The 22,870-nt window shown below is 26.9% G+C and overlaps 1 protein-coding gene and 1 long non-coding RNA gene across 2 annotated transcripts; one reads left to right on the top strand and one right to left on the bottom strand.

The window, feature by feature from the left end:
• Window positions 1-11,293: 11,293 nt before the first annotated feature.
• LOC111285700 (putative clathrin assembly protein At5g57200) lies at window positions 11,294-18,076 on the bottom strand. The gene is made up of 15 exons (XM_022875267.2): window positions 17,839-18,076; window positions 17,683-17,752; window positions 17,460-17,557; window positions 16,857-16,995; window positions 16,481-16,608; window positions 16,304-16,396; window positions 15,552-15,602; window positions 14,775-14,840; window positions 14,610-14,675; window positions 14,406-14,486; window positions 14,234-14,311; window positions 13,416-13,604; window positions 13,262-13,337; window positions 12,038-12,147; window positions 11,294-11,695 (listed from the first exon to the last, which is right to left on the bottom strand). Exons 1-15 carry the CDS (start codon window positions 17,926-17,928, stop codon window positions 11,294-11,296), a joined length of 1,737 nt encoding a protein of 578 aa, XP_022731002.2. The 5' UTR covers window positions 17,929-18,076.
• Window positions 18,077-18,889: 813 nt separating this feature from the next.
• Window positions 18,890-19,779, top strand: LOC149518492 (uncharacterized). The gene is made up of 2 exons (XR_016343338.1): window positions 18,890-19,248; window positions 19,574-19,779. It is a non-coding gene; the product is annotated as an uncharacterized LOC149518492 (long non-coding RNA).
• The last annotated feature ends 3,091 nt before the right edge of the window (window positions 19,780-22,870 follow it).

Here is a 22,870-nt window from a genome sequence, read left to right as displayed (position 1 = left end):
AAATATTGATGCATTTATCAACTCTTTAAGGGGCTTTTTTTACTAGCTTTAAATGGGCTTTGTCTAACCATACTAAAATGTTTCAGACAAAATTTGGTGTCTACAATTGCCTTAGAAAAGAATATCACCCTTTGATATTATAACATTATTAGGTGAAAGCAAGGTTCACAAATTCAAATTCAAGGATGTTGAAGGGTCATGACTGATGAAATGGAGTCAACTTGAAGATTTAAGAAAATTGGAGTTTAAGTATTTGAGAAATTCCTAATAGTGATCACCAACTCATCCTGGACTTTCTCTTTTTTTGTCTTTTTGTTTTTTTTCCCACTTTTCCCTTTTTTTTCTTTAAGAAATTTCTCTTTCCATAGCCTCAGTACTTAACTGTGCGAGACTTTATTCAAATATAACATCTTTCCCTTTTTACCATTTTTTTTTAAAGAAAACCTATAATATCTAAAACTTAAACGAAATAAAATCCCTTAAATGATAATATAACCATAAAATGCTATGATGCACAATGTTCACTCATCCAATGCAAACATTCTAACTTGACCTAAAAATTTACATTCCCAATTGTACTATTGAGATGACATTTAAAATTACATAAATAAAAGTTTGCCATTTGAGGCTTCAACTTTAGCATCATTGACCCATAACTTTACTACTATCAATCATCAAAACCACCAACCAATTCTTTAAATTGTACGAAATTTACATCGATCAAAACTTGAACTATATCCTTGAAAAAAGTACAATCTTTTATAGAATGTTCTTTGACCCCATCATAGAATTCACATTTAGTATTGGGATCATACTACTTTGGGTAAGAAGGTTTTTTGGGTCTTGCAGGAACAACAGAGATCATATAAGTTTTGACAAGTAAGGTAAAAAGCTTAGCGTAAGGCATTAGGAGTGAATGATAAATCTTGACTCTCTTTCTCTTATGGCTTCATGAATGGCTTAGGTTGATCTTTTATTCTGTGATTGTTTGTGGTAATGAAACTAGAGCATACAGATGATGTGGTTAAGAAAAATTACCAACCTAAAATGTCAGTTAAGAATAATATAACGACCATTAGGAATAGTTGTTCATTAAATTTTCCTATATCATGGTGAGGTTTCTCTCATTTAGCTCTTCAATAATTATTTCTTAGGCTTGTTTAGCAAAAATATCTCCCCACCTTTCATTATTAGCATCCATAATTCTTTTTTTTTTATCCCATCCTCAATCTTACCCATAGCAAACAATAAATTTACGAACTCTGATGAAGTATTCTTGATTAACTTATCATAATAAAGAGAAGGAAAGGTATCCATAAACAAAAAATTTAACTCTTTATTGTAAGAGGTGATTATACTTAAGATGCCATCTCATTCCATCTAACAGCATATTTTTTGTAGCTTTCATTGGGCTCTTTCTCATAATTTGAAGGGTTAATCAGTTTGGAGCTAACTCCAATATATGTTGATATTACTTTAAGAATCCCCGCAATAAATCTTTCCAATTACGAAACTGACGACTTTCCAACCTATAATACCAATTGGCTACTGCCTTACTCAAATTTTCTTGAAAAATAGGAATGAGTAATTTTTCATTGTGGGTATACCCAACCATTTTGTGATAGTATCAAGCTAGATGTATGTTGGGATATCCTGCTCCATTTACTTCTCAAATGTTGGAACCTTGAACTTGGGCAGAATAACCACATCTAGAATCGATTGATATTCTTTTGCATCACAAGATCATCCTTACCTTTAATAGCTCAAACTTTTTCTTCCAATAGATTATACATTCTCTATTCATTTATATTCCTTGGCTCTTCCTTGATGGGTTCTAAGCTAGGTCCTTCAAGTTGATCATTTCCTTGAGCACAAAGTCCCCCGATAATCTTTTCCATTTTTCTTATCACATCAATATTCTTGTTTTCCTCATAACAAATCTTAAGGATTATTTTTGAAGAAATTCTTTTTCTTCGAACACACATGAATTGCATTCTATAAATGGATGAATGAATGAATGCATAAATGACAAAGCTCATTAATGAAAAGTGTGAAAATTGGAAAAAGAGCAATAATTAAAGACAAACCATAATTTACATATCCAAGTTTAAAAAATAACATCATATTAGCATAAAGAGAAACATTTTTCAAACATAAGAAATTCATAAAACTTTTTATTTTCCCAAATAACCTATCACTTGAAGACCCTCTTTAATAAAAAAATCTCATCCATGTTCATCATCATGCCATCTTCTTTTCATTGCTCCTAAATCTTTAATCCCCTATAGTAGTTGGATCGAACTATTTCGCATCTATGAGTGACTGCACTTTATGTTTGAAATCGCACAATGCCCAATGCCCAATGGAATGCCCCGTAATCCTACCATGGTATTCACATCTCGCATTTGGGTCAAAATATTTTAGATATAGAGCTTTGAATAATCTCAAAACATAGGGGCAACAAGGTGTCTTTCAAACAGATAGGGATAGAGCTTTCCATAGGAAATAAGATAAAATTTAACTATTTCTTTTTCTTAGGTGATTTTTAGGTAACAAGTTAACTAGGAGTCCTAGGATTTGGTAGTGGTGCAAAGGTTCGAAATTGAACAAGTGATTGGAAAATTGTAGGCTAAAGATTTTGGTTTAGATGTGAACTTATCAAAGATTGAATGAAGTTTTAGGGCTTGATCTTAGATGCCTAAAAAATAGGTCAAAAATAGACTTGAGAAGGATTTGAATGCAAGTTCAAGTTTGAAACAATTGGTGAAGATTATATAAAACCTGGTAACTTCATCCTAAATATCAAAGTTTGAAGCCCAGACACTTGGACGGTCAAATCACTCATCCTTTTCATGATCTTGTTCAGACCTTCATTATTGCTCAAACTATTGAATGCTTTAGCTTGCGTAGGAAATGTACTAGGCCCAATGAGAATCAGTTGATCATGACTCCATGAATTCAGAGGACTTACTTAGGCTAAAATTGTAAGCACCCTTGAGAAGGAAACCAAAATAAATTCTTTAAATCTATCTGTGGCCTGCATCAACTCAGTGAGGTGTTTTGTTGTCATTTGAATGTCATGACCAAACTCCTCTTGATTGCGTTCTAATGCACTAATTTGGGCCTCTAATTGTTCCTCCATATTTTTGACTTCTTGTACCCATTAAAACAAATATTTTATTTCAAAGGTGTAAACCAAAGCATTTATGCTATTTTCCTTGCTTAATGAATGACATAATTCCTAATTTGCATGCTACACAAAATATGTTTATGAATGTTTGCATATAATAATGATGCAAAGTTATATACAAAAATGGAATAACCTAAGATATACAAATAAACTTAATGTGAATGTAGAATGAAATGAATAAATTCCAAAAAGAAACCAAACTTCTTACCTATCCTAAATCTTTTTTTTTTTTGCTCTTTTTACCTTTTTCTTTTTTTTCCATTTTTTTATCCTAACTTTATTTGCACCATTATTACTCTTACACACAAACTGCATCAAAATGCCCCACTTATCCTAATTTGGGTAATTTTTATGAAAGAAAATGGTGTAGCTTTGAACTTCTAAATAATTTCTACAAGAGGTCGACGTCAAAGAATATAAAAAATAAAATGAATAATTCAAAACAAACAAATAATAAGAACAATATAGTAACCATATAATACAATAAAATAATATAATATTATGTAATGTCTTAACTTTTGGTAATTTTCTAAAAAGGTGATTGGCTCTACCCTAGGTAGGCTTCCTATGATTTTCAATATGTCAAGTCAATATTTATTCATCTAAAGTTTCTCAAATTAAACCTTAAATTATCATCCATTATATACTAATTAGATACACCAATCCTCACTCATTACAAGCTACAAATGGAAAAGGTTTGATCTGAGTAGAAGTACTTTGCTAGCAAATGTGGAGGTTATCACTTCATAAGAGCATAGCTATTTTATTTCTTCCTAAAAGGAATAGAGCTCGGATCTAGAACTCATGCATGCAACTGAATATACAAAGTATGTGCAAAGAGATATAACAATTAAACAACATAAGAGAAAAATGATGCTAACATACAACTTTTTTAAGGAATTAAAATAGAGGGAATTAAAATTAAATATTAACTAAAATCGTAAAATCCAACAATTCGAATAATGCATGATTAACTTTCGGCTTGACTCTAAAAAAAGTTCCAAGTGAAGTCGTCAAGCTATAGTAATAGCTTTGGGATTGATAGACAAAAAAAAATTTAAAACTGAGGAAAATAGAGAGAGTCACCACCAATCTTTTTTAGGGTGTGATTAGCCACCCAAAAGTTTATCTTCTTAATAAAACTATAAAAACGAGTTTAAAGTTTATCAAAAAGATAAATTTTTTACCTATAGGAAAAGATTAGCACCTCATAATGCCTATAAATTGGTATCAATTAATCATGTGTTATTTTCAGTGTTGGATAAAATAGTTTTAATTTAAAATTTAATAATAATTTCCTTTTTTTTAGGAAAGAAAGTAATATTATTAAAGTTTTTTATTTAGGATATAAAAAAAATCTTTAAGTTAAAGAATTATTTTAAAATTCTCTAACATTTAGGTAGAATTTAAAATAACTCTTTTCGCTTAAGATTTATCACAATATTCCTTAAAATGAAACTAACACTCTTTTTAGAAGATGATTGTTGGTGACTCTCCAACATCTAGATAAAATACCAAGAATTATTTTCTTCGAAATATTATTTTTGTTTTATTTTATAATTTCACATTTTTAAAGTACATATTTCTTTTTTTTTGTAAAATATTTTATGTGAGAAAGTAAATGATGGTACTATCAGGTAGCAAACAATAAATAAGCATAACTATACGAAATGAATGCAAACAATAATAGATGAATGTATGCATGCCAATAAATGCTATGCATGATAATGAAATGCAATTTTGGAAATCAAGTTCTTAAGTATAATGAGACCACTCTGACTCACCAACATCTAGACAGAGTTTAAGTGTGACTATTTATGTTTAAGATCCCATTTTATTTTCCTTTATTTCAAACTCATTATTATTGCAAGTAAAGCACTCGTATGAAAAACTTAATGAAATAAAATTTCTTGAATACCACATCTTCTAGGCGGCATTCGAGAAAAAATTACTTCATGTGAGATTTTTACTTGTATCTTTAGAATTTTAGAAAGGTTTTGGGCACGGGTTTAAGTCGAGGCTTTAAGGTTTGAATGATTTTCGGGTGGTGATTTATGGTTGTATGTTGATTTTAAGGTTTGGGTTAGATTTAAGGTCTTGATGGATTTATAAGATTTAGGATCTTGTTTTAGGGTTTCAATATTTTAGGGTTTTGGTTTTGAGTTTTAAGTGATTTAAAGTTTGGAGGTTTTAGGATTTGGATTTTAGGGTTTTAAGTTTTAGGATTTCTAGGTTTTAAAGTTTGCATGTTTTAAGGTTTAGAAGGTTTAGAGTTAGAAGGTTTAGGGTTTTGATTTTACAGTGTGCTTGGATTGAGAGAAGGGGAAGGAAAGGAAAGTAAAGGAAACAAAACCCCTTCTCCTTATTTGGATAAAGTTTTAATTTAAAGAAAGGGAAAGAGGTGAAAATCAAATAACCTTTGGTCTTCCTTGTAAACCTAATTTTTTTAATACCTCTATTCAGAGGAAAAGTTAGGGAAAGGAAAGTTGAATTTTTTTTTTATAAAAAGATTATTATATCTTTTTATTAATACTAAAATCTAATAAAAAAAAACTAAGTAGATCACAGTCATCTTGTAATTTTTTCAAAATCATCTCTTTTTACAAGTAAGTTTTACATATCTCTTCCAATATAAAAAAGTTTTTATAATTTTTTGGTAATATGATTTTGATGAATGGTTGAATATGAATAGATATATTTTTTGGCTTTATGAGATGTCAAACTAGCTCAAAATTTTTTTATTATAATAATTAATATGTGAGTAATTAATAAATATTAGTATTATTACTAGTAGTATGTATGATTTATTGTTAAATGCCTCATGTCTCAAAATTCTCTAATTCAATTTTGTTTTAATATTATTTTCTTTCATACAAGTTTTAGTGTATTTATTTTTATGATAATAATAATTATTGTTAATATTTTGTTGTATAGATGGATAAACAAAGAAATGAGACCATTGATAAAGCAACGATTGTGAAGTCAAACAAGATAGTAAATATATCATGGTCCAAAAATGCTCTAAAGTCACAGGCAATGAAAAGTTATAATTAAAAAAAATTATTATAATGAATCATTTTCTTTCTTTTTCACTATTTATCCAAACAATGGTTGTTAAAATTCCTTTTCTTTCTTTTAAAAGTTTTTCTTTTTCTTTCCTTTCCTTTCCTTTCCTTTCCTTTATTAATATTTATCAAAACATAGCGTTAGGGATTGAAAGGTTTTAAGGTTTGAGGGTTTAAAGGGTTTAAAAGAAGTGTGAACATCTCTAAAATTTTCTCACATCTAGGTGGACTTTCAAAGCAAGTTCAGTTTTTATGATTTTCGAAAATTAATTTTTATTTGGAACAAACTCATTTTTCAAATTTTCTAAAAATTAATTTTTAGATTCTATATAAAATTTATTATTATTGTTTGCTTATCTCTTATTATTTTATTTTTATTATTTATTAATTTTCCAATATTTAGGCAAAATTATTATTATTTAAAATGCAATTTTTTTTATTCCCTCCAACTTCAAGGCAGAGATTTTAAAACTTTTATTATTATTCTATTTTCATTATAATTTTTTTTATAAATACTCTTTTTAGCATTTATTTATTTATTTATTGGTTATTATTCTTCTTTATTTTTTCAAATTTAATTATTTCAAAAGTTTTGAAATCATTTTTATGTTTTATTGTTATCATAATTATCTTTAGTTATTTTTATATTACATTATTTTATAAGGTTTATCATAAATTTTAAAATTATAAAAAATTTTAACCATAGTTTTCATTGTTTATTTTTATTTATTCATTATTAGAAATTTTATATTTATTATTTTTTTGTCATTATTATATTTATTTTAACATGTTCTAAATTATAAATTAAAATACCAATAATAACACAAAAAAAAAATAATACTAATAAAAATATAGGAAAAAAAATTAAAAAAAGCCAATTTTGTACCGATCAACGACAAGTCAACATTAATCAATGGTAGTCAGCGCCAATCAATTCAGCAACAATCCAAAATCAATTCAGTTGGATCGATCAATACAAGGAACGGGTCCCAGGTCAGACGTGCAGATCCCGAGTCAGGTCATAGGTCACATACAAATCTTTTGCCCTTAAAACGATGTCATTTTCGTTTTTTTTTTTACTACACTATAAATTCTCAAATTTTTTTATTTCATTTCAGACCTTTTTTTTACAAAAAAAAAAAAAAACACTTTCTTCTTAAAAAAAAACAGAGGCTTTCCCAACCCCTGATTTCTGATAAAGCTCACCACGATCATCGTCGCTTCGTCACCGACGCTGCCATTGGCTAGTGGCCTTTCCTTCTCAAAATCAAGCTCGAGCTTCTTTTTTACCTCTTTTTTTATATTTTTCAAATGATTTTCCAAAAAACTAGCCTAAAATCCAAGATATGGCTTAAAATTCAATGGTTCAAACCTCCACAAGTTCCCCTTTATAGCTTTCAATGCTACCAACTTTCACTATGTTCCTCCTCATCTTAAAGCTTTCTTCCTCACCAAAAATTTAAACCTAAAACACTCTAAATCACCCAAGCTAAAAGTTTTTCCATTTTTTTTTTATTTTGCTGCTATGTTCCTTACCAAATCTGGTGATGACTATGGCTTACTGATTATTGTGTGTGTGTGTGTGTTTTTTTTTTGTTGATTATTGAGTTTGGCAATGGGTACTTATTTTTTTAGGGAAGGCTTTTAGTAATAGATGGTGGCCTAGTAGTTGGTGGGTATTTTGAATAGGTGGTGGGACTTTGGTTGAATGGGGAATGGAAGGCTTGACCGGATGGTGCCTACCCTAGGGCTGGATTATCAGCTGTGTTAGAGGTGTTTTTTGGTTAGTGCATCGACGATGGTTGAAGGGCTGGTTTGAGGGCCAATCTTAGGGTGTGGTGCGATTTTTGGGATAGACTAGTGTATGATTTTTGAGTAGCTCTCTAGGTGAAGCTTGTTGAATATGGGTTATAGGGATTTTTTTTCTTTCTAGATTATCACTTTCATTAAATTGGGGAAAAGAGCATTTTATCATTTGGAGTTAGGAGTTGAAATTGTGGTACCATTGAAATTGTGTGGGGTTAGCAGGGTGCCAATGGTGCCATGCATAGCACCCGGGCACCCTTGATTTCTCCTTCTATCTTTTTTTTTTAAATTAATTAAAATTTTAATATTATTTTGTTTAATTAAACAAAATAAAAAATTGAATCCTAATTTGGAGAAACCCAGACAAAATTTGGTATCTACATACATTAGCAAAGTCAATACCATGTCAACAAAGTTAATGCCCACGTCATCAAGTTAAAGCCCACGTCAACATTTTTAAAGACAAAAAATTGACTAAGTTAGTAATTGCACTAAAATTATCGAATCTAAATAGTACAAGGACTAAATTTATTTGAATTATAATATATGGATTAAATTTCAAATTTTTAGAAAGTATAAAATCCTATGATATAATTTGACCTATTTTATAATTCTTTTCATTTGAAATTTAGATGTGGACATAAGCTAGATTCAATCAATTAGTTGAGTTGTATCAGTGGTCAATTTAGTTTGTGAAAAAATCTAACAGTCAAAATTCTATTAAATTGACACCAAATTAACATGATTTAATTGAATTTTGACTATTTTTATTATTAGTTAAAATATTTAAAAAGTTTTTGAATTATTTTACCTTTTTAAAAATAAGTAGTTATACTTTTATTGTATCAAAATAAACCATTATATCTTAATTTATATTCAAATAAGTCTGTATTTTAAATAAAAAATTGATTTACATTTAGGGTTTAGTTAAGTATAAATTAAAAGTTTAAGAGCTTATTTGAATATAAATTAAAAATTAAGAGTTTATTTAAATGTAATAAAAGTATAAAGGTGTATTTAAGTAGAGTTATAAAGTTTAAGAGCTTTTTATTATTATTATTATTATTTTAGCCATTATTATTCAAATGATTTTTATTATTTATGCCATAACGTACATATTAAAGAACTTGATTATTAGACACAAATAAGTAGTCATCATCAATCTTTTATATCTAAATGTGATTTTTTTAATTTCCAGCACCACTTGCAATTTTTTTAATTTCATAATTGGAAAGTTTTCATTTATTTCTAATTTTTTAAAATTTGCATGATATAAATAAATGTAATTATAAAAATTACAAATTTATTTGTCTAACACAAATTTTTAGTTTTTTAATGTTGTCTGATGATTAAAATATTGCTAATATAAAATTTTAAATTTGTATGTAAAAAATTAAATAAACAAATAAGCAAATCAATAAATAAAAAGACTAAAGAGAAAAACAAAATAAAATAAAAACCAAAATTAAAAAACAAAAAAAAAAAATTGGTTATAACCATTTGCCTAAAAAAAAAAAAACCACAAAAGTTTTTTCTCCAAAGCACCCCCACCAATTTATTTCATGTCTTAATTAACCCTTTAATCATTTTTTATGTCTCATCTTAAGTGCTTTTGAAATTAAGAAATCTCACATAAAATATTGTTATAGATTAGTATGACTAAATTTCTTATGTACTACATATTAAGTGTGAAATTATTTTACAATATTATTTTTTGGGTATTAATTATAATTATGAAAATTTAAAGGTTTAGTATTTTTTTTGGGTAAATATATTTATTTTAAAAATATTAAATATTAGATGTCGAACTTGTAGTTTAGCTTAGATGTTTCACTTGCCTCATTTAGGGGATAGATTCATACAATGTTAAGGTTAAATCTAATAATTTGTGTAATCGTGTCGTATTTCATATTATATACGATTTCAAATATGACACGAATAATTTTGATATGAATATTTAAATAATACAAATAATTTAAATGAATATGACATTTTTATTATATGTGTTATACGTAACACGACACGATTAATATATTTAAAATTAATTTATATCCAAATAACATGACATGACATGATATGATTAGATCTGATTAATTACCTATATAACATGATTAGATATAATTAATCCATATAATACAACATGATACAACATGATTAATATGATCATATACAAATAATACGATTAGATATGATTAATTACCCATATAATACAATACGATACGACACGATTAATATGATTAAATACGAATAACACGATTAGACACAATTAATCAATTTATTTAAACAAAAAATATAATTTAAATTTATATTTAAAAAAATTATTTAAAAATTGAATATTTATAATCTATTTAAACACCAAAATGATATGATAAATATGATTATTAATTTATTTTAAAAATAAATTAAAATAAATTTTATTTTTTGTATGTTATGAACAGTACCATATGTTAAACGTGTCATTACTGTTTGACATCAATATGATATAAGTAATATTATGTCTTAACTGTGTCAATATGATTAAGATACGAAACATAATTACACTAAACCTATACATGTTTTTTCTATACCATTTTCGTGTTTTGTTTAAAATTATCGATCTAGCTAAGGTTCGATTTCAGCATTTGCAAATTTTCCTTTCTTAATTTCCCTAAAGTCTTAACCTCTTTTGTACCAAAAATATATAAGATATTGTAATATGGAAACTCCAAAACACCTTACCCCATAATTGTTATTGGTTATGCCTTGACTTCTTTTGTATAAAAAAAAAAAATTAGATATTGTAATATGGAGCCTCCAAAATACCTTACACCATCATGGTAATTGGCTAAGCTGGATGAGTTATGCTTTTATGTATTAAAAGTAAATCCTTACAAGAATCTAGTGCTTAACTACTGTATGCAATTATTTTAAGAGGAGATATTATTAGGTTTAAGGTTCAAATCTCAATAATTATAATTATCTTTTTATCTCTAAGTTATGGTTTTCTTTTTTTTTTAAAGAAAAAAATAAATACCTAAAAATGTATAAAATTTATCAGTTAAAGTTTAAAACATAATAATCCTTAATAACAATAGTATAATGTATGAAAAAACAAATTTTTATATATATTTCATTTAGTAAAAAAAATAAGTATAGTTATATGTGAACAAACAAATGATTTATATATTCTCTACTTCAAAGAATTAACAAAAACATGTACATGAGTAAATTAAATAAAAATTGAATATAACATTCAAAGTAGCGTATGACTTCCTGGTTGGGATTTTGAAGTTGTTGGGAAATTAAAAAATGGATCTCCAAATGGGTTAGAAGAACCCATGTATTGCATTTGCTGTTGCTGTTGAGGGTATTGGTAAGGAACCATCGTCACATGTTGTTGGTGATGTTGTTGTAACATCATTTGCTCTTGTTGATATTGCTGTTGTTGAGCCAACAAGGCCATTTGTACATTAGTTAGGGGTGCAATGTTGTTTGACATTATAAATGGATCATGCTGTTGTTGCTGGAATGGGTTTTGCACAATAGCCAAACCTTCTTGTCCATATCCATATCCTGCATTTGTCAACTGTATTTGTCTCCTAGCAGCTTCATCTTCATACAAGCTATCTAGTAATAATTTGTCAAATCCACCCGCCTATCCAAAATTCAATTTATTACCACCACTATTAAATGGATATAATAACATCATCTTATGGGTAAATATCAAAGTTTGGAATTATTCCTTTACATATTTTTGACCGGAAATCAATCAAAATAAAAGTATGTTGATAAAATTCATCAAAATTAAATTATTTTTAAAATTCAAAATTGAGTCATAATCTAATGACAAATTTGGTATTTGTCTCATATATAATCTCATAATAGATTGAAGATTCAAATCATAACTTGGATTCAAAATGAATAGATTCGTTATGTTGCAAGTCAAAGTTTACATATATATATATATATATATATATATTTAGTAGAGAAAACTAACCAATTTGCTTTCTACCACATGAGTTGAATTGTTGCTCGGTGTTGTAACAAGTGCTAGCTCCCATCCCGTACCACCAATTTCACTTAAACCACGATTTGCTGAATCATTGCCTTCTTGAATGCAAGAAAAACAAAAGGTCTTAATTCATATATGTATTACAAATACAAACAAGCATACTACCAAAAAGAATTGACACGATCACTAAGAAAATTTTCATACTTCAAAAGGATCATGGATTTTAATAATTCAAACATTTAAAAATGTATGATAATGTTTTTGGCTAAAATAATAAGAAAGCCACTTAATTTTATCATTTTATTTAAATAAACTTTTATACTTATTATTATATTCAAATAAGTCTTTGTCGTTGAATTTGTATACAAATAAATTCTTAATATAAATCAACTTTTTATTTAAAGTAAGGGCTTATATGGACACAAATGAAATGATAAAGAGTCATTTGGGTACAATAAAAACATAAAAACTTAATTAAATAAAATTAAATAATTTAAGGGCTATTTTAGTATTTTTAACCTGATGCTTTTAAAGATTTATAACTCAGCAATACTTAATTCAAAATTTTAATTTTTTTGAACACTTGAGACTACTAAAATTTGAACCTTAACAACTGAAACCAAGAGTTGAGCACTCTATTAATAATTACATTTTTTTTTTATTTGATCTCAATACTTTCTTATTTGTTTAGTTTTTAAAAATTTTCTAAATCAACATTATTGTACTCAATTTTTAACTCATTAAAGAATTTGTTAATTTCTATTTTTTATCAATAAACTAAAGAATTTGGCATAATTACTTTGTTAGCATTTTTTTTTTTTTTTGGCAAACGATTTCTTCATTTCCAAGAAAATGAAAACACAATTCTACCTTCTTCAATTACCATATTTTACTCACAAAATCAGGTGCGTAAATAAGTTTTTCCATTCTTAATTTTATTTACTAATAATCTTTAGTTTCATTTTAAATGATTGTAACTTCCATTCCACTGATATTGAATTACTAATTTGCTATATTTTCATTCTTTTTGTAATAAATTTTATGCTGATATAAGTTTAGTTTTTGCAGCAATATAATTTTTTGTGCAAATACATATTTGAAATCGATTTATGAATTTTAAATAAAAAAATTGAAATCTAAAGCTTTATAATCCAAATGTAAATTTGACTTCCCAAACACAATGATATTTGGTAAAGTATTTCACACTACCTGGTGGAACTATTGCAAGAGCCAATGCATTGCTTTCCTCTAGCTCTACAGCTTTTGGATTGATTTCATTTAGACCCTGAAGAAACAATAATTGCTTTAATAAAATTTGATCAACCCATTGTTAAGAAAATTGATATATATTAAAAAAACTTACCAACAAATCTCCTACATTATTTTCAGTTGATATAAGTGGTTGAGGTTCCTGCAATTCCTCCTCAGGTTGAGCCTCTTCTTCTTGATCAATCAATGATTTATGCTCCTCATCAATTTTTTCTTCTTTGTTTTTTGCTGTTTCTACCGGTTCATCTGGCGGTGGGGGTGATTGCTCTCTTTCTTGATATTCCTGTAATAAAATAAAACAAAAAAACAAATACAACAAACTTATTAGAATTAATAATTATAATAACTCATAAAATACAAATTCAACTAGAAGTATTGCTAAAACCTCTTTAAAAGTTTTTTCAATATGAACTAAATCATATAAAACTTTAAAAAGTCACAAAATTGCTGAATTTTAATTTATAAATTCTAATTAATGACCAAGACAACAAAAATACTAAAATCATGATCTCCCATACAAATTCTAGTAAACTAAATAATGACAACAAGCAAAATTTAATGAATTGAAGTCTGCAAGATAATATTTTTACACTATCAATGAGCTTTTATTATAAAATAGTTAAAAGTAATGAGTAATGAAGAATAACTTGACGACCAAAATAAATATCTTATTAATTAAGATATTAATGTCAATCTAGTTTTTATAAATAAAAATTATCTCAGCGGAATTTTTAAAGAAAGGTTACAATATATCCTTGTAATAGTGTATATTAAAAAATTAAAAAACACATGATAATTTTTAATATCACTTATAGAGTTTAAAAGCTCCAACGAGAGTTTATATAAAACGAACTCCTAGAGAAAACTCCAAACAGAAGATATACAAAAATACAAGTAATTAAGGCCTCTCACCAGTCTATTTTGGACAGAACCTGTTTGTGGAGCTTCTTTTATATATTCTTCCATTGTTGCAAGAAATGATGGTGGTGGCTGCTCATTACATTAAAATAAAAAAAAAAAATTAAGACACTATATATTCATTTGAATTTAACAATTCTTATAAAATTTCATGTAAAGAAAGAACCTGTCTTAATGTTGGAAACTGAAAGTTCCTTGCAAGATCCAATCCTTTGCAGTATTCATAAAATTCAGCAAGATTTTCTGCCTATATAGTTAAAAAAAAGTTTTACAAAATAAATACAATACAAAAATTTATTTTATAGACAATTCTGCTAAAAATAATAATATATTAAAATTAATTTAAAGTAAGAAGGAAATAATTATCAACCTGTTGACCAGCTCTTTTGTAGATGTTGAGTGCTTTGACTGCATCATGTTTTGACATATCAAAGAACTGTAAAACAAAAAGTAAATTTCACATAAATATATAATGAAATACAAACTTATAATCCTATATATGATTTCTGTTAGAATCAATATCAAGATAACCTACCATATCCACAAGATTGATAATTCCATCATTGATAGCACAATATATTTTGAAACTCTCTTTTAATACCTGCATGAATAACATAACATGCAGTTTAAAAAATTGCAAAAAAGTAATATAAAAAAAAAATAAAGATTTATCCAAAACTGCGATTAAAAAACTAAATACAAAAATACAAACTGTCATTATTTATATATTTTCCCAAAAATAAAAGGCATAAAGAAAAAGAGTTTTTCTTTAGTTATTTCTATTTAATAATAATATAAAATAAAACATTGCTTCTTTCTATATATAATTAATATATAGACATATATAGAAACATAACTAGAAGTTGGTAATTACTATTTACAACAATTTAGCTTTTAATGACTTTTTAAAGAAAAATTTATACAATTATGAAGGTAGAAAGTTTAATTTAAAACAAATAAATGTAAATGCAACTTTCTTATTAAAGCTTGTCAGAAAAATTATGTTATCAATTTATTTTTTTCCTTTCATTTGAATTTTCTAATAATCAAGAAACTATAGACCTATTAATTTTTAATGGTAAGTTTGAAAGATAAAATTTTATCAATTAATAACAATAACACAACCTTATATCTTACATTAGAAGATGTTAAAATCAATTTTTTATCATTAGCAATTTGTTTAAAACTACCATTAGCAATTTACCTAGTAATTTAAATAAGATAAATAAATCTATTTTTTTACAAAAATATTAATAATTCTTCAAAAGTAAGAAAAAAAAAATTGGCATAAAGGTAAATATGTAATGCATACCAGAGTTATGGCATACTGGACAAGGTAATTGCTGTAAGCCGCTCCTTCGGGCTGCAAAATCAAAAGTAATCAAAAACCAACTTTAAAAACCAACTTTAAAAACAAAGGTGGCAAACGGTATTTGAAAGAAAATAGGAAAATATCGGCTAAAGGTGTAACTCAACAGACAACTTTACAAGAATTTGAAATTTCCAAAATAGAGGCTTTATATTCGAAATTTTTGGGAGGATACATGAAGTTGAGTTGGAAAATTTGTATTTAAGAGTGTGATTAAAAAATTATGATTTAAAATTTTTAAATGTTTATCGTTACTATAAAAAAGTGTTATGGTGAAATGAAATGTGAAAAATATATGTATAAAATAAATAAAATTATTGATACAAAAATAATAAAATCATTTTACCCACAAAAATTTCGTTTCTATTTAGGAGCTCTTTGATTTGTTATGAGCTAGATTTTTAAACCGAAAAATCACATATTTTATTATTTAACTTTGAGATTGAATCAAAAGCAATTTTTGAACACAAAATCCACTTTCAACCTCAATACTAAACTAATCCTTTATATGTATTTAAATTTAAAACAATGATATCCTACAATTATTTAAAATGTGAAATTAAATTAAATTGTATCCGAACACTATAATTCAATAATAAGTGCACATCTCTTCAATTGAAAAAATGGGATTCTAATCCCTTCTCCTAAGCAAAAGGAATATCAAATTAAATTGTGCATAATATATAAACAAATACCTGACAGCCGATAAGGCGATAAAGAAGTTGTTGTAATGCAGGCAATTGGTCTATTAATTCATCACTACCCAAAAGTCTTGTTCTACTATATGCCTGTAAGGATTAAGAAAAAAAGATTATGATTTCAAATTATACTAATTAATATATAGTGACTTTCAACATATGTAAAATAAAAACCTTGCTTCCACCAGGTGATGATTTTGTCAAGCGTTCTGCTTCAATATCATATTTTAAGACTCTAAAGCATTCAAGCCTTTCCTCTAAAAAAAGTGCGTACGTCCTAACCCATGCAGAGCAATCCCATGCTGCAAAACAATAAAAAAAAAAAAAAAAAGATCACAAGTTTTTTTTTTTAAATCTCTGGGAGTTTGTACAAATTTGCTGTACTAAGAAATAAAATATGAGGTAAAATCAAGTAAAATACATCCAAGGTCCCTAAACTTTAAAAAATGTTACATAATTATTGGGCCGATCGAGGACCAATTAATGTAATTAGAATTTGAAAGTTGATGAGCATGCAAAATTTCCAAAATTGTGTAAAATGTAAACATACCAAGAGGGCTTGAATCATCTTTAAAATTTGATATTTGGAGAACATGTCCTCTATGGGAGTAGTTTAGAAGCTCCTCTCTGAAAGTAGGATCACCTTCTCTTAATGTTCTATGAATAACTATTAGTATCTTAATAGCAACCTGTTGATATTCATTTGTTAAAATATATATATATATATTATTCAAATGAATATCCCAATATTCAGTAAAATCCAAACAACACAATTAAAAACAAATAAAAAATCAATATACCCAAACAGAAATAAAATCATATCATTCTATATATTAATTATCTTTAATAATTATTATTTGCATAATGAATTTCCAAAATTCTAAATGAAAATAGAACTTAAACTGGTAAAAAAGGTCTCGATGACACAAAAAGAAAAAAAAAATACAGAGAAACGAAATGAATAAATTCAAGGGAATAATTATATACATGCTTGCTCAATTTTAGAAGTGACATCCATTTTTAATAAATTTAGTTTCACAATGTTTTAAACAGGTTATAACACTTCCAATAATTTAAGAATTAAATAAAAAATGAAGAAAAAAACCACCAAAAACATTTTTAAAAAAAAGAAAATGAAGGAATAAAACATTACAATCCAATTTCGCGTCTTGGATAATCTCTTTGCTAAAGCATGAATGCAATATGCTACATCTGCTCGTGGTCGTACAACTGATGTAGCTGAAAATATTTCTAACAACATTAAAATGAAAAATTAAAAAAAAAATCAAAATGAGAAAATAAAGCATTCAATAAAAATTTTCATCAAAAAACTCAGGTATTATGAATGGATTACACATACATAAACGGGAACTTACTTCGAACATGACGTTCTTTTGGAGGACATTCAACATGGTTGGTGGCTTTTACAATGGCAATGTCTAAATCCTGAAATCAAACGATACTATTTAGGAAACAAAAATAAATTTTGAAGCAATGTAAATCTAACAAATTTGGAGACAATAATAATATACCTTGAAATCGCTATTGACCTTTGCAAGGCCAACCTTGGTTGAGTCTTTGAGAGCCCCATAAGCCTGTCTAAAACTCTTAAATGTTCCCATCTTCTTCTTCTTCTTCTCCTTTCCTTTTTCAAGAAATAAGAAAAGAAAAAAACATTTCTAACCAAAATTGATAACAATTAGTATGGATTTCTACAATATTTTGTCCAAAAAAAAAAGAAGAAAGATCAAGAAATGTTTTTCTATGTATTTGATTGTTTGTTTGTATAGGGTTTTTTTTTTTTTTCTGTATAACAAATTGTATCTTTTAAAAAAAAATCAAAGGAAAAGAACCCAACAAACTGACTCTCTCTAAAATGGGTGTAATGAGAAGAAATAACTAAATTGGATGTTTTAGTCATTTAACGGTTTGGTTGTGATTTTTTCTTATACGTTTTTAGATTTGATACGACTACTCATATTTAAATAACAAAAACGATTGTTTTGTGAACATGTCCTAACATCTATCATGTTTAAATGACATTTATTAAATGGATGTTTGCATTTAGCATTTTCTTTGGTTGACACGTGACGCTGGTGAAAAAAATATTGGAGTGTGCCGGTTGTTAAGAGCAGATGACGCGAGTTATTTTTGTATGGGTTCGTGAATTTAAGTATTTTCGAGTTTTGACCTTTTGGGCTTTTATTATCCTTTTCTTTTTAAAGTTTAATTAGATTTTTTAATTATTATTTTTATGTTTTTGTTAAGGAGAGAGAAAGATGAAGCAGTGAGAGAGACAGGGAGAGGAGGTACATATCACCTGCAATTAATTATTCTACAACTCTATAATTCACTGACTTGGATTAAAAAGAATATTGGCATGTGCACCTTAAATTTATATTACTCTTGATTAAAGTATAACGATAAAAATGAATAACCTTTTTATTAGTTTATCTAAAACGATTTTTTTATTTGCCTAAAACTTGATTTTTTTCAAATTTCCTTCTTTTTTCCAAAAAGATCATAATCTTTTGAAACGACTGACCACAATAGCAATCAAATACTCTTTTCACACTTGAAAAAAAGACCCCTTGGACAATCCTTTCCTCGTTCTCATTTCCTTACCGGTCCTTGACAAAAAAAAGAAGATAAACAAAACCAAAATAGAAAATGGCAACACTCGCAATCAGAGCTGCCCAAAATTAAAGTATTGGGCTATGAAGACTACCATTCAACTTTTTGAGAAGCCTCTCCAGTCTCCACTGCCATTTTGACTGTAAAACCTGGCGCCTTCCTCTTCAGCTTCCAAAAAAGCCCAAGAAAAAAAAAAAAGAAGAAATACCTGCTCGAGGTAGCTCTGTTCTTATCCGGCAGGGGGCTTGGTTGCGACATGGCCAAAACTCAATTGTTTCTTATCAGATCACAAGATCAATCTTTACAAGGTCCTCTCTTTCTCCATTTCTCGGTCCAAAAACATAATACAGATTTCTTATGGGTTGGGTTTCTCAAGTTTGGTCTTTTGAATTCTTTTATATTGAAAAAGTGATTTTCAAATAATGGGTTTTTTGTGTTTACTAAAAAATGTGAAGAGTTGATGGACTTTAATGGTTGTGTGTATTGGTTTTTAATCTTTGATTTGTTTTCGCATCCTTTTTTAATAAATATATTGATTGAAAATTTTAGGGATTTAGTAGGTTATGCAATTTTTATTGTTGTTGGTTCTATCCTTAGGATTTATGGGTTTATGTGGCTTGATAATGTTTGCAGGATGGAAGGAATGCCAAGGCATGGGGAATTGTTCACAAAGATGGTTTGCTGTAATTATCATGTAGGGGTTATTGTGCTAGATGGCGTAAGATATTGGTTAGAATTTTATTGTTTAAGCTTTTTGTATTATTCTGCTAATCGGTGTCACCTTATTTTGGAGATATTTATCATTTTGGTGAAATGAGTCTTGGTGTTTTCTTGTCTAATCTCGTGCTCAATACATCGTTAAATATAGTTGTGTATGAGTTATTATAATATGTAAGTTTGAGAATTAATTTATTGATTAACTAAGTGAATTTATTCTTTTTAAAAAAGTTTTAAGCTTAATTAAAGGTTCTTAAAAAAACAAATAAGTTTTGATTTTCAAAATAAAATTAAAATTGAAAGTTCATTATAGCACCCTATAATACCTACAAATTGATATTAAATAATCTTAAACTATTTTTTTATCTTAATTAACATTATCTTAATTTATTCTTATTATATATTATTTATTTAAATATTGTAAATACTTTTAGATTTTCTCTAACACTTTGTTGATCACCTAAAAATATTTATCACTTCAAGAATATTTACTTATTTCCTTGAAAAAGCTTTGTAATAAGATTTATTAAATATTTTCTAAAAAAAAAATAGTTTATAAATACATGATAATATACACAGTCAAATTTATAATAATCAAATACAAAATTTAATATATATAATCACAAATAATTAATCATGAAAGAAAATCACAATTTATTTCAATTTTAATTTTTTTCAAATTAGAAATAAATATTGGGGTCAATTTTTAAATCTTCCAATATTTGAATTGAATTTAAAAAAAAATTCTCTCACCTTTCTTCAGAAATCTAATTGCCGATACCGGAAGCTTTTTAGAAACTTCAAACTACTATTGAAAATATCAATAGAAAATTCGAAGTCAGTTGAAAATTTAACCAAAAAAAAATTCAAAGTACCTAAGAAAAATATCTAGAAAAATTCCTAGAACAATTTCCTAAACTTGGTTTTGATTTATGTTTTTCCAAATCTAACCTTTCTTCAAATTGAAACCTAAATTCCAAAAATTCTCAAAGATTAAAAGATCACTAAAAAATTTTTTTTGCTTCTATTGCCCTTTGTTTCCATTGTTTCTCTCTCTTATGCTTGATTTCGATTTTTTAAATAGGCATTTGAGTCCAAATTTAAAAACAACTACCTTAATTTCTTTTTTATTCGGTTTCAACCTCATAAAGGATTTCAATCCTTTTTTAATCCCAACTCTTTTCTTTTGTAATTTCGCACTCTCCTTTTTTAAACCAAAATAAATAAATAAGTACATAAATAAAAATAAAATAAAAATTTAACTCTAACTAAAACTCCAGACAAATGTGTTGTTATACAAAGACATAGACATCAATGATGTCTGGATCCTAATCTATTAATTTTTTTGAAAGGTCAACTTTTAAGAAAATTTAAAAGGCTACTTTCATCAGATGCTTAACAACTTTAAAAATTATAAATGGCTCCTCTCATCAAAGGCTTAATAACTTTGAAAAATTTAAAAGGCTTTTCTTATCAAAGGTTCACAAACTTTTGAAAAATTATAAGGTTCATTTTATTAGAGGCTTAATAATTTTTGAAAAATATAAAAAACTCATCTCATCAGAGGCTCAACAACTTTAAAAAGTTATAAAAGGCACCTCTCATAAGATGCTCAACAACTTTGGAAATTTAAAAAGCTCCTCTTATCAGAAGCTCATCAGCTTTTGAAAAATACAAAAGACTTATCTCATCAGAGACTCAACAACTTCAAAACATTATAAAAAATTCCTCTCATTAGATGCTCCACAATTTTGAGAAATTATAAAAGTCTCCTTTTATCAGAGACTCAACAACTTTGAAAAATTATAAAAGGCTCATTTTATCAGAGATTCAACAATTTGAAAAATTATAAAAGACTCTTCTCATCAGAGGTTATGAAATTTTAAAAATTAAAAAAACTTCTTTTGCCATAGGCTCAATAACTTTATAAAATTTAAAAGGCTCATTAACTAAGGTTTACCAACTTTTCTTGAAATCATTTCCTTTATCTGGAGGTTAAAATTCTTATATTTGACTCTTTTCCTCAACTGAGAATTGAAATCCATCTTTACAAAATTTCTTTAACTAAGGATCAAAATCTCATAAAAAAGTCTTATTTTTGCAAAATTTTTTCTTTAATTGAGGATCAATACCTTGTTCTATAAAAGTTTCCCTCATTGGGGATCAAATCCTTATCTACAAAAATTATTCTCCACCAATGATAAAGTGTCATTTTTTTTTTTTTTGGAAAAAGTATCCTCAAGCAAAAACATTTCACATTTTTGTTGGTCTCAATTTTAAGATCCAAGATCATAATGTCTTATCAAACAAATCCCATGAATGCAATGCTATGAATGTAATGTCATGAATATAACTCTAATTATGGTAAAAAGGTTTTCAATATCTTTTTAATGCCTTTATTCATTTTCAATTTTGAAGAATCATAATTTTAGGATTGGTTAATAAGTTCTATCAACAAGTTTATGAACCAAAATCTTCATTTGCCAATTCGATCATGGTATTTGAACTTTTTCAAAATGTTCCTTCTTTTATTTGAAGGCCTTAAGGATTTAAATTTCCTTTGTCACTCTCAATTTCTTTTTCATGCTACCACTATCACTTGACTTTCATTTCAAAGTGATGCAAGAATCTTTTATGAACTTTATCATTCATTTATGTCATTTTCAATTTTATGGTAAATGCAATTCATGACATATTTCCTAAACTCATTTGGAAAAGCGATAATAATGAAGTGCAAGGTAAATTGAAGGAAATAGGTAATCAATATAAGTTTAAGTCTAAGTAAATGAACAATTTCAAAGTACATTATTAGGATAAATGTTTGGATGGTTTAGCAACATCCAAATAATAAATATTCAAACAATTTTAGACATAAATCCAAAATTCTTTCTTAAAAACTCACCTTATTGATGCCTTTTTGTATTTTGAGCTCATCTAACCAAATCTTGCCTCTATCCCATAAGATTCTCAAATGATATTGTTAAAGCTATCTTTACATGTTTCCAACCTAGTTATCTTTTTTTTAACTTAAATTACCCTTTTCAGGTTTTTAATTTAAATATTCATTTTTTTTCTTATTTTTCATCATTTTTCTTTCACTCCTCATTTTTGCTTCATTCACACAGTCATTCCCATCAGACTCTTAATCAATCCCTAAATATAAGAGATCATAATATCTTTGTCCTTTAACTAAATCACAAGCATGCCTTAAAT

Source organism: Durio zibethinus, chromosome 6 (assembly GCF_047325235.1).
Source record: "Durio zibethinus cultivar Kanyao isolate XHJ-2024 chromosome 6, ASM4732523v1, whole genome shotgun sequence".
Lineage (NCBI taxonomy): Eukaryota > Viridiplantae > Streptophyta > Magnoliopsida > Malvales > Malvaceae > Durio > Durio zibethinus.
Note: the sequence above shows the minus strand (reverse complement) of the source record. Positions and strands in the feature narration are given on the sequence as shown.

Bases quoted from the DNA above. Each gene is read 5' to 3' on its own strand.
- LOC111285700 (XM_022875267.2), bottom strand. From the start codon at position 17,928: ATGGGAACATTTAAGAGTTTTAGACAGGCTTATGGGGCTCTCAAAGAC. The intron at 17,558-17,682 runs GTAAGTTCCCGT...TAATGTTGTTAG, and splicing joins AAAAGAACGTCATGTTCGAA to AAATATTTTCAGCTACATCA. The intron at 11,696-12,037 runs GTTAGTTTTCTC...AATTTTGGATAG, and splicing joins ATGTGGTAGAAAGCAAATTG to GCGGGTGGATTTGACAAATT.